Source organism: Malus domestica, chromosome 11, assembly GCF_042453785.1.
Source record: "Malus domestica chromosome 11, GDT2T_hap1".
NCBI classification, from domain to species: Eukaryota; Viridiplantae; Streptophyta; class Magnoliopsida; order Rosales; family Rosaceae; genus Malus; species Malus domestica.
In genome coordinates, this window is record NC_091671.1 from 6,117,359 (window position 1) to 6,129,568 (window position 12,210).

The window sequence follows — 12,210 nt, forward strand, 5'->3', positions numbered from 1 at the left end:
ATTATTTTTCCCTCTCTACTTTCTCTCTCTATTTCTCTGTGTTCGATATCTTCTTCTCTAAGTTTCTTCCATACAGTTGGTTTGTTAACACCCCCCGGTGAACTCCCTTCTTCTTTCTTCTTCTTTTCTGTTTCTTGTCTGTCCTGTCTCTCTCCCTCTCGGCTCTCTCTCATATCTCTTCTCTCCCTCTTCTCTGCACCGCAGCAGCACGCACGCACGCACCCATCTCCCCGCGCGAGGAAGTCCATCACCATCTCGTTCTTCTCTCTCCCTCTGTCCCGTGCAGCAAACCCAAGAAAACCGGAAAAAGGAACTCCGGTGAAATTTTATATTTTTCCGGTGAGGTAAGCTCCAAACCTTCCCTTTTTCGTCCTATAATCTACTGGAATGGGTTTTAACTGAGTTTTATTCGTGATTTTTTGAGGTTTTAGGACGAAAACGAACTCGGGTTCCGGCTAAACCACGGCGAGTTGACCGGCGTGCAAGGTATCAATCTCTTCGTCTCGCTGAGTACTACAACTTTCATTTTTGTTTCACCTAATTTCGTTGAGTATTGAAGAAGTTATATCCATTTGAATCTTACCCAGTTTCCGGCGAGTCCGACGGCTTTCGAGGCGTTTTCCGGACAAACCACGGCGAGTTAGATGTCGTGTCAGGTACCATTCTCTTCGTCTCTTCAAGGGATACAACTTTCGTTTTTGTCTCGCTTGATTTCGTTGAGTTTTGACAAAGTTATGGCCGTTTAAAGTTGGGTATTTTTCCGGCCGAATTCCGGCCTTCTCCTCCCTTTGAATCCGGCGACCCACCAACCCAAGGCCTTTGGGCCTTTCTGCCGAGCCCAACCCAAAACCAACCTAAACCCCTTTACCTAGAAACCCAACCCAACCTCCTTTTATTTTATTTTGTTTTTAGTATATTGTTATTATTTGTTTAAAAGGCCTTGGGCCTCATTTGTGAAAGCCCTAAATCCAAACTCATTTCCCTTTTAAAACCCAAACCCTTTTAGCCCTTAACCTAACCCTAACCCAAGTCCTAAAACCCTAAACCTTAATCCAGATTTCAAGCCTAAAACCCGTTAGACCTAATTTGACCGTTGACCCCCGGTCAACGTTGACTTTAGGGTTTACTTTTCGGGTTTTCGTCCGGGACTCTTCTTAGGGTAATTTGACGTCTGTTTTCCCAAATTCAATTGTTAAAATAGAGTTTTATTAATTAGACCCCTTTATGTGCTTAGGGGCAATTATAGTGGCGTTTCTGTCTTTGCTAGCTGCGTGACTTTTCGACGGCGAAGTACTGTGAGTGGACCCCTTCTAAAATGCATGTTTTATAGTAGAAATGCATACATGAAAAGCATGATTTGATGATTACGTTTTATGAAACGTTTTGTGAGATAACATGCTTGCTGAGGCTACTTTGAATTATTACTATTTTTCCTATAACCCGTGTTCTTATAGAATATCTGATGGATGACGATATGATATTTAGAACATGTTTCGAACACCTCTTTATAGTATAGATGATGGATGACTTTATACTATGAAGTTGTTTTTCAATATATATATGTTCAATGGTTTTGTACTTACCTAGTGGTCCTTTCCGCTACGGGACGTAGGGATAGATTCCGGTCCGTCCCGGGCGACGGTTTGGTGTTGGCATAGGGCCTGGAGGGTGTTTCCTCTGGCATTTAAGACCAGGGACGGGGAGCCGGCATGGGGCCTGAAGTGTATTTTCCTCTGACTGTCTGCTCAGAGACGGGGAGCCGGCATGGGGCCTGGGGTTATCGGACAATTCACTAGTGATTACTATATATACAAGTTATGATTTGAGACATTGCACAGCATGCTAGGTTTCGGAAAACCTATGTTTAACATTATATCTGTGTTTTCATAAAACCTGGGGGTTAGTATGTTGATAACTGTTTTGTTATATATATACCAACTTGGTCCACTCATGTTTGTTTTGCGCCCCCTTCAGGACATAGAATCGAGGCATACAATCCCGGCATTCAGGCACTTCCATATCGGCATCTTCGAGTCTTCTTGGTGTAGGACCCATTCTTTTATTCATTCAATTTTATATTATTTCTTTTAGTATTCTAGTTAGCCGTATGCTCTGAACACGTTCCTTAAATACATATTCATTAGTCTTTTATAGTTATAAGTCTTAATTATTCCTTGTTTTCAACATTTGCACTAAATAAATGGCTTTCGTCACCCGAGGGTGTCGGCCAGCACGTGCCTATCCTGGTATTCGGGGAAATATCGGGATCGGGGCGTGTCACCTTCTTTCTCTCCCTTTTCTTCTCTGCTGCTCTCTGTTTTTCTGCTCACTTAAAACAAAAGGGCAGCAGCTGCCCTCATTCATAACCTAGCCTTCTCGTGGCTTTTCACATGAGCCAAAGAAAAAACAAAAGGACTTTAGACAAGGTTCCATGTTTTCCTCCCCAAAACATGGAAGGGACATAATCAAGTTGTCTTTTTTTTTTTCTTTTTGATTTGTTTAATCAAAAGTTGGCCACTTGGCCACTAATTCAACATTTAATTAGCTCGGATGTTTTGCGTATAGTCACAAGATTGAGTTCAAGGGTACTTGGAGTGACGTCGCCTACAAAGAAGGTTGTCTTCACATCTTCAACCGGGTTGAGGATGTGAAGAAAGGAAGCTCTATGGGCTGTTTTCTGCATGATAACAAATGGTGTGTGAGCATCAAGGTGGACGGTATTTAGAAGAATGCAGTTCTTCCTAATGTTGCTAGTACCGAGTCTTAACAAGGATCCCCGAAGGTTTTCCAAACTTCGGGATGAGATTTTGAAAAATTACAACCAAACCAAAATTTCAGTTTTTCCAAACTTTTGTATTCTAGAAATTTTTTTTATCCGAACTTTGTATTCTAGAATTTTTTTTTTAATTTTTCGATCGAGTGAGAGTCTTGTGAGAGAGTCGTAGAGAAAGGGAGAGTGAATCTGTGAGTGAGTGGGTGAGTGAGCTTAGAGAGGTCAATCGAGAGAGAGAATGAGTCAGTTCAATTGAGAGAAAGAGTCGATAACTCACTAGTGTGATGTGGGTGTGTGGTATGGTCGGATTCGAAGATGGAAAATATGGAGGAGGAGAGAGATTGAGAAAAATCAGCGGAGGATGAGAGAGCAAAGTGAGGTGAGGTCAAGAGAGGGCTTCATTTGAATTCAACGATTGAGATTAAATCTCAACCAAATTCGACGGATGTAATAATTTTAAATTATATTTAAAAAATAAATTATAAATATTATACATATTTTATTTTGGTTTACGGTCTTACCGAAAAAAAAAACTAATATTTCATATCGAATCATGTACTAAAAATTTCGGTATCTGTTCGGGTTTGGGTACCGAATTTTTCTGTACTTTCAGTTTGGTCCTTTTTCAATATTTTGGTACGGCTTTGGTTGGTCCGGTAATTTTCTATATTTTTTTCCACTTCTAAATTGTAGTTTGGTCCATTAATTAAAATTTGAGAAATTTTATTTAAACCCATCTAACCTATTTCTACACCTAACTTACTCTTTGCACCCATTTGATTTTTAACTAAATTATTAATATCTATTTAAACCCAAATTTAATACTTAATATACCCCATAAACCCAATTCAATATGTGGATTTATTTTTACACCCATTTGATTTTTAGAAGCTAAATTTGATTTGTTTAGACCTAAGTTCTTTGCATGGTTTTCCACAACACAAAAGCTGGTAATTCAATTGTTACCTGTAGGAACTTAAAGATGGTTATTAAGAAGTGGATCAATGAACTTAAAGATCAACCATGGTCCAGAGAGAAAAAAGTAAATGATCAACCTGCTTTTAACTGGGCATTAGACAACAAACTCGTTAACAAAGTGGATCTCTACCTGCTGCCACAGGCAGCATTCCAACCGGAGGATTATACTTTAAGAACAAAGAGTGATGTTTAATTATAGTGTTTGGATTTATTGATAAATTTGATTTTATTATTAATTTCCAATATTGAATTTAAGTTGGGTGTAAAAAAAAGTTAAATGAGTTTAAATAAAATTTCCTTTAAAAATTATTGGCGACACAACAAATTTGGCTATTGCACTAAAATATAACTTCCAACATTGAAATTTCCTTTTACCCTTTTGTATATTCCGTTGGGATAATTAAAACACACTCATCCACCGTGGGATGGGATTAGATCCAACGGGTCAGGATTGCCCAGAACACTTATAAGTACTCAAGCGTAGGCTCTTCCCGAGTTCAAGGTTGAAACACACAAATAGTGATTTTATCCAACACGGTTTCCGACTTCCAGTGGCGGCACAGCGGCGGTGCTCCGCGAACAAACCGGGACAAAATGTATATACTTTTCCTATCCACTGTAGGATATTTCAGAATCTTTTGCACACCCAACGGCTACTTACGTGAAACTCGCCCAGCCGTAGATGAGATTTAATCAAACGGCAGAGACTTGGGGAGAAAAAGTATATAATCACCTACCCCGGTAAGGAAAGATCTCATACGATTTCGCACCAACATAGTGTCCGAAACAACTGAGAGAAACCCTAACGAGGTCTTGACAATGGAGAAGGAGGGTTATGGTGGTATTGTGCCGCTGGGTTTTTATGAAAATCAGCTGCTGGGTTCTAACGGAATGCCGCTGGGTTTTCGGTTTCATCCGACCGATCAGGAATTGATCAGTTTCTTCCTTTACAACAGAGTCCTCCACAGAGACTACTGCGAGAATTTAATATACGAGTTCGACCTCTTCGGCAAGACTCCACCGTGGGTGGTTTGGGAGAATTTCGGCGGACCGGGACTTGAAGATCAAGATTTGTACTTCTTCTGCCAACTCACGGCTAGAAGCCAGGCGCGCATCAAACGTGAAATTGACGCCGGAGGTACGTGGAGCGAATCCAATTCAAAGCCGGTTAAGGATTTGGAGAATGAAAAAGCTATTGGGAAAAAGAGGAATTTGCGGTATGAGAAAGAAGGGTGTGAGCATGACGGTGACTGGCTCTTGGAAGAGTACAGCATTCTTCCTAGTGTGTTTGGTTGCGCTGATGACTCCGATCACGAAATTGGGAAGGTAGTTCTCTGCCGAATTAAAAAGAATTCTAGGAGCGGAAACAAGAAGAATTGTTCGAATTCAACCCAACAAGTGAACAAGCAGCCGGCAAAAAAGAGAGCAAGGAAAGAAGTCATGGAGAAGCCGGCGAAAAAGAGAGCAAGAAAAGAAGTCAAAGAGAAGCCAGCAAAAACAAAGGCAAGAAACAAAGTGGGTTCGCAAAATACTACTAGCGTGATCACCCATACCATTGAGGAACTACAAAACTGCCCTGGTACTAGCAGTGCTCCTGTCCAGCCCTTCGATGAAAGCAATTACAAGATGATTAGTGACGCTATTGATCATGATCAGCAGTGCATAAGCAACATTGACGGTAGTACGATGCCTGCAAGTTTTTCTGATCATGATTATGTCTCGAGAAGCTTGGTCGGCGAAGGTGGTGAGTCGCTTTTGAAGGATGAAGACTTTCTTATTGAGAGCGGTGAAGAAATGTTTTTTGACCTCGACGATTTGTTCGCACCATTAGACTGTGGATCTGCATGGTCACAAGAGAAGCTGCCTCAGATTGACGAAACTCAAGTGCCTTTGCCGTTGGATGGGATGACATGTTGGAACGATTGTTTGTGGATGGGCAATTGTGTTCAGTGATCAGTAGAGGAGACGTTCTATCAAACTTCGACGGCGAGAGATTGTAATTTCTTTTTAAGTCTATCTAAAGGTGTTTATATATAAGATGTAATTGTGACTACGGCTGCGGCTGTCTAATTTCGATTGCTAGAGATTGTAATTTCTTTCGTAGTTTATATAATATAAGATGTTTCTTTGATTTCTTGTTATTGAGTTAATTCCTGAGTAAATTCTTTATAATGATGAACGTGTAATTGATTGGTTAAGCACACGAACTCATTGGCATTACAGTACTGAACGAATCCATGGCGGTAAATATTCTGTCGGAGCCAATAAAAGATCGGTCACACGTTTGTTCGGAAAAGGTGGTGAGTCGCTTTTGAAGGTGGTGAGAGCAAGGAAAGAAGTCATGGAGAAGCCGAATATTCACGCATGTTGAGAATGAATTATCTCATAGTGTATATGCCATTTATGCTAAACATATCATTTATAAAGTCCTAATTCACTAACAGACCTAATAAGTCAAGCATAAATTTTTCGATGTGGTTGTAGCATCGTCACGTAAATTTACCAATTCACGCATAAATCATATAGTTTAGACAAACTATTGGCCATAATTGTTACAATGTTGCATAGATATCACTTTGTCGTAATATATAACTCAAGTATGTTATTACGTTTTAATTTAGATATATCTAAATTAAGACTTGACCATTTGTGACATGATTGCATTTGTTTTCGCTCTCAAAAAATGTGGCAAACTGTTAATGTCTTGTTTCAAGTTTAAACAAAATGTCTCAAAAAATATGGCGGTAAAGGTGGTGAGTCGCTTTTGAAGGTGGTGAGAGCAAGGAAAGAAGTCATGGAGAAGCCGGCGAAAAAGAGAGCAAGAAAAGAAGTCAAAGAGAAGCCAGCAAAAACAAAGGCAAGAAACAAAGTGGGTTCGCAAAATACTATGGTACATCTATTCATGCAGCACTCAGACATCCAGGCACATTTGTCGTTGCACCACTGAGTGTTAATCTAACAATGTATAACGATCCCGTCATCATCATGACCTGCATTGTTTTTTTTGTTTTTTTGTTTTTTTTTGGTCAAACGATAGTTTTGAGTCTATCTGATCCAAAGCAATCCCAATTGAAGACGCGTGAAACACATCTTACACCTGTATTTCCATGTACTTGCTAAAGAATCAGTGCTAGTGACCGGCATAACCTACTCTACTATCTACAGATATCTTCCCAGCACTGTGAGAGCGAGGGCTTCATTTGAATTATTTTAACGGTACAAAATTCCAATATTGAACGCTGACTTCGGTGTCAAACACCAAAGGCCGCCGTGCAGCCGCTAATAAGAAAAAGAAGAAAATCACGACTCCTATTTTTTTTTCAGGTTAAAATACGATAATTTGAAACTTCCTTTAGTACCCTTTTCCAATTTCCATTAGGATAATTAAAACACACTCATCCACCGTGGGATGGGATTAGATCCAACGGGTCAGGATTGCCCAGAACACTTACAAGAACTCCAAAGCGTAGGCTCTTCCGAGTTCAAAGTTGAAGCACACAAACAGTGATTTTATCCAACACGGTTTCCGACTTCCAGTGGCGGCACAGCGGCGGTGCTCCGCGAACAACTCGGGACAAAATGTATATACTTTTCCTATCCACTGTAGGATATTTCAGAATCTTTTGCACACCCAACGGCTACTTACGTGAAACTCGCCCAGCCGTAGATGAGATTAGATCAAACGGCAGAGACTTGGGGAGAAAAAGTATATAATCACCTACCCCGGTAAGGAAAGATCTCATACGATATCGCACCAAAATAAAGTGTCTGAAACAACAGAGAGAAACCCTAACGAGGTCTTAACAATGGAGGAGGAGGGTTATGGTGGTATTGTGCCGCTGGGTTTTTATGAAAATCAGCTGCTGGGTTCTAACGGAATGCCGCTGGGTTTTCGGTTTCATCCGACCGATCAGGAATTGATCAGTTTCTTCCCTTACAACAGAGTCCTCCGCAGAGAGTACTGCGAGAATTTAATCTACGAGTTCGACCTCTTCGGCAAGACTCCACCGTGGGTGGTTTGGGAGAATTTCGGCGGACCGGGACTTCAAGATCAAGATTTGTACTTCTTCTGCCAACTCAAGCCTAGAAGCCAGGCACGCATCAAACGTGAAATTGACGCCGGAGGTACGTGGAGCCAATCCAATTCAAAGCCGGTAAAGAATTTGCAGAATGAAAAAGCTATTGGGAAAAAGAGGAATTTGCGGTATGAGAAGGAAGGATGCGAGCATGACGGTGACTGGCTCTTGGAAGAGTAGCATTCTTCCCAGTGTAGTTGGTTGCGCTGATGATTCCGATCACGAAATTGGGAAGGTGGTTCTCTGCCGACTTAAAAAGAATTCGAGGAACGAAAAACAAGAAGAATAATTCGAATTCAACCCAACAAGTGAACCAGCAGCCGGCAAAAATGAGAGCAAGAAAAGAAGTCAAGGAGAAGCCGGCGAAAAAGAGAGCAACAAAAGAAGAGAGCAAGAAGCCGGCGAAAACAAAGGCAAGAAACGAAGTGCGATCACCAAATACTACTAGCGTGATCACCCATACCATTGAGGAACTACAAAACTGCCCTAGTACTAGCAGTGCTCCTGTCCTGCCCCTCGATGAAAGCAATTACAAGATGATTAGTGACGCTATTAATCATGATCAGCAGTGCATAAGCAACATTGACAGTAGTACAATGCCTGCAAATTTTGACAGTAGTACAATGCCTGCAAATTTTTCCGACCATGATTATGTGCCGATAAGCTTGGTCAGCGAAGGTGATGAGTCGCTTTTGAAGGATGAAGATTTACTTTTTGACAATGGTGAAGATATGTTTTTTGACCTGAACTATTTGTTCGCACCGTTAGACTGTGAATCTGCATGGTCACAAGAGAAGCTGCTTCAGATTGACGAAGCTCAAGTGCCTTTACCGTTGGATGGGATGAATTGTTGGGATGACTGTTTGTGGATGGGCAGTTGTGTTCAATGATCAGTAGAGGAAACGTATAGGTGACGATGAGCTGTCTAATTTCGACGGCGAGAGATTGTAATTTCTTTTTTAGTCTATATAAAGATGTTTATATATAAGATGTAATTGTGATCACTACGGCTGTTTAACTTCGACGGCTGGAGATTGTAATTTCTTCTGTAGTTTATATAACATAAGATGTTTCTTTGATTTCTTCTCGTTATTGAGTTAATTCCTGAGTAAATTCGTTATGATTGGTTAAGCACAGATGCTCATTAGCATTACAATGAAAGAATCCATGGCGGTAAATATTCCGCCAGAGCCAATAAAAGATCGACCACAATGTTTGTTCGGAAAAGTTTAATCACATAAATGTAGAATCCAAAGGACAAATAAGAGAGATTGCATAATTATGAAGAGCATAATGAAATCATTATATTCCCTACAACATTCGAAGACGTCTCATTAACAGGACCACCATGTCGCTTGAGACAATCCATGTCGTTGCACCAAGGCACATCTGTTCTTGCAGCATTCAAGACATCCAGGCACATCTGTTGTTGCACCATGTCGATGCTAATGTCCTTTGAGGGTTGCTTGGGATTGAAGTTTCAAGTTTACCTTCCATGGACTTTCTGAAATCGACTATCCTAATCTGACCACCGTCTGTTGTTGCACCAGTCATAACTTACTCTACTATCTACAGATATCTGCCCAGCACTGTGATAACCGTTGATTCGTCCCTATTCCTTATACGCGAAAAGTAACCAAAACAAGATTAAGAAAATCGTTAGTAGTCTTATCGACATGGTGCAACAACAGATGTGCCTGGATGTCTTGAATGCTGCAAGAACAGATGTGCCTTGGTGCAACGACATGGATTGTCTCAAGCGACATGGTGGTCTTGTTAATGAGACGTCTTCGAATGTTGTAGGGAATATAATGATTTCATTATGCTCTTCATAATTATGCAATCTCTCTTATTTGTCCTTTGGATTCTACATTTATGTGATTAAACTTTTCCGAACAAACATCGTGGTCGATCTTTTATTGGCTCTGGCGGAATATTTACCGCCATGGATTCTTTCATTGTAATGCTAATGAGCATCTGTGCTTAACCAATCATAACGAATTTACTCAGGAATTAACTCAATAACGAGAAGAAATCAAAGAAACATCTTATGTTATATAAACTACAGAAGAAATTACAATCTCCAGCCGTCGAAGTTAAACAGCCGTAGTGATCACAATTACATCTTATATATAAACATCTTTATATAGACTAAAAAAGAAATTACAATCTCTCGCCGTCGAAATTAGACAGCTCATCGTCACCTATACGTTTCCTCTACTGATCATTGAACACAACTGCCCATCCACAAACAGTCATCCCAACAATTCATCCCATCCAACGGTAAAGGCACTTGAGCTTCGTCAATCTGAAGCAGCTTCTTTTGTGACCATGCAGATTCACAGTCTAACGGTGCGAACAAATCGTCCAGGTCAAAAAACATATCTTCACCGTTGTCAAAAAGTAAATCTTCATCCTTCAAAAGCGACTCATCACCTTCGCTGACCAAGCTTATCGGCACATAATCATGAGTCAAAATAAACAAACAAGAGGGAGCCTTCACAAAGGTTGCTTAGGAGAAGTCTCAGCAGTCGGTAGAGCCCCAGAAAGAGAAGGCACCAGAGGGGGATCATTCGGAGCCTCAGTACTGGACAAAACCCTAGAAGGATGAGGCATCGGAGGTTGATCATTTGGAGCTTCATTATGCGGTACAGCCCCAGAAGACGAAGGCAATAAATGCCTTTGGAACAAACCCACAAACCGCTAATGATCAAGTAAAACTTGACCATCCGATTCATTCATCTGGTCAAGCTTCCTCTTCATGTTTGTAGCATAGTTATGTGCGAGTCAGTGCAACTGTTTATTCTCATGCTTGAGCCCTCTAATATCCTGTTTGAGACTCATCACTTCAGCCGCCAATGATTCAACTTGGCGAGTTCGAGCAAATAGGCGTTGGGCCATATTAGACACAGAACCTGCACACTGAACACTTAGAGCCAGAGAATCCTTAACAGCCAATTCATCAGACCGTTTGGAAAGTAGTCTGTTATCTTTGGGAGTGAGAAGGTTCATGGCCACCACCGCAGCGGTCATATCATTCTTCATCACGGAATCCCCAACGGTAAGAGGACCAGTAGGGGATAAGAAGGATGGGCGTCATATGTTATCTGGAGAAGGCGTGGCTGCCTCTTCAACAAGGTTCAAGTCAAAACGACGGTCGGATGGGCCAGACATTTTCAAAGGTGTTGAAGAGAGAAGAGGTCGGACAAATCAAGATCTTAGAAGTGCAAGAAAGGAGCTTCTACTGGTGAAGATTCAAGTGTGCTTTGAAACTTAATGTCAGCCTCTATAAAAATATGCACTCGACTGAGCTTCAGAAATCGAAGAGGCGTCTGCCCAGAAATCGAAGAGGCGTTTGCTTTCTCAAAAGCTGGGCTGCTCAGAGACCACGAGGGCCGATCTCATAAATCGAAGAGGCGTTTGCTTTCTCAAAAGCTGGGCTGCTCAAAGACCACGAAGACCGATCTCAGAAATCGAAGAGGCGCTTGCTTTCTCAAAAGCTGGATTGCTCATAGACCACGAGGGCCGATCTCAGAAATCGAAGAGGCACCTGCTTTTTTCAGCCTTGTCAACATCTGTCACATGCACACTCAGCTTTGCTGAAATTACGGGCATTCTGGTGAAATAGAAAGCACGTGAATCTTACTGTTCAATCATCCACTTTTCACATGCATCATCAACTCATGGGTACCACAGATAACTTTGCCAAAGATCTTTGACAAAGTTTAGACACGTGAAGCTTGTAGCTCCCACTACATCGCTATGACCAAGAAGGGTAAAAGAATAGCAAAGAAACATCACTAACAAAGTTTTAGACACAGAAATTTTGAAGGTCTAGCTATCATATTATTACCCACAAGGGTAAAGGAACAGATAATTGGAAAGTCCTTGTGTGTCAACCTCTGTGCTCCATGGCAAGGTAGACTAGCAAACATGCCCTACCTTTACTCACATTCGATAAAACACTCCAATCAAGATTGCTTGCTCCAAAATCGAAGAGGCACCGTCCTCCGAATCTCGAGAGCCAGACTCCCAACATGATTACTTTCTCAAAAATCGAAGAGACACCGCTCTCCGAATCTCGAGAGCCAGACTCCCAGCAGGATTGCTCTCTCAAAAATCGAAGAGGCACCGTTCTCCGAATCTCGAGAGACAGATCCCCGACAGGATTGCTTGTTCGAAAACCGAAAATGCATCATTTTCTCAACTTCGAGAGCCAGATCTCCTTGGATAAAGCCTGTCTGTAATCTTCACACGCAACATCAGCTTTCCAGATACAACAGACCACTTTTTCAAAGTGCTCTGACACACGTGAAGCTGGCAGCTCCCACTACCATGCTATGACTAAGCAGGGTAAAGGAATAGCATTACTACTTGTTGTTA

At 41.3% G+C, this 12,210-nt stretch overlaps 2 protein-coding genes and 1 long non-coding RNA gene across 4 annotated transcripts in view; 2 read left to right on the top strand and 1 right to left on the bottom strand.

Moving 5' to 3' along the window:
* LOC108170774 (protein EARLY FLOWERING 4-like) overlaps positions 1–12,210 on the bottom strand; it is a 28,381-nt gene that overhangs the window by 10,792 nt on the left and 5,379 nt on the right. Inside the window, exon 3 of one of the 2 annotated variants that reach the window (XR_011573472.1) lies at positions 9,042–9,445. The exons of the other annotated variant lie outside the window; for it this stretch is intronic. The gene's annotated coding sequence lies outside the window, so the exon portion shown is untranslated. Of the gene's footprint in view, positions 1–9,041; positions 9,446–12,210 lie in introns of those variants that run through there. 2 annotated transcript variants of the gene reach the window in all.
* LOC103412943 (putative NAC domain-containing protein 94) lies at positions 7,558–8,007 on the top strand. Its single transcript, XM_008351448.3, has one exon. The coding sequence runs from the start codon at positions 7,558–7,560 to the stop codon at positions 8,005–8,007; it is 450 nt and encodes a 149-aa protein (XP_008349670.3).
* On the top strand, positions 8,451–9,360 carry LOC139189647 (uncharacterized). Its single transcript, XR_011573474.1, has 2 exons — positions 8,451–9,210; positions 9,245–9,360. It is a non-coding gene; the product is annotated as an uncharacterized lncRNA (long non-coding RNA).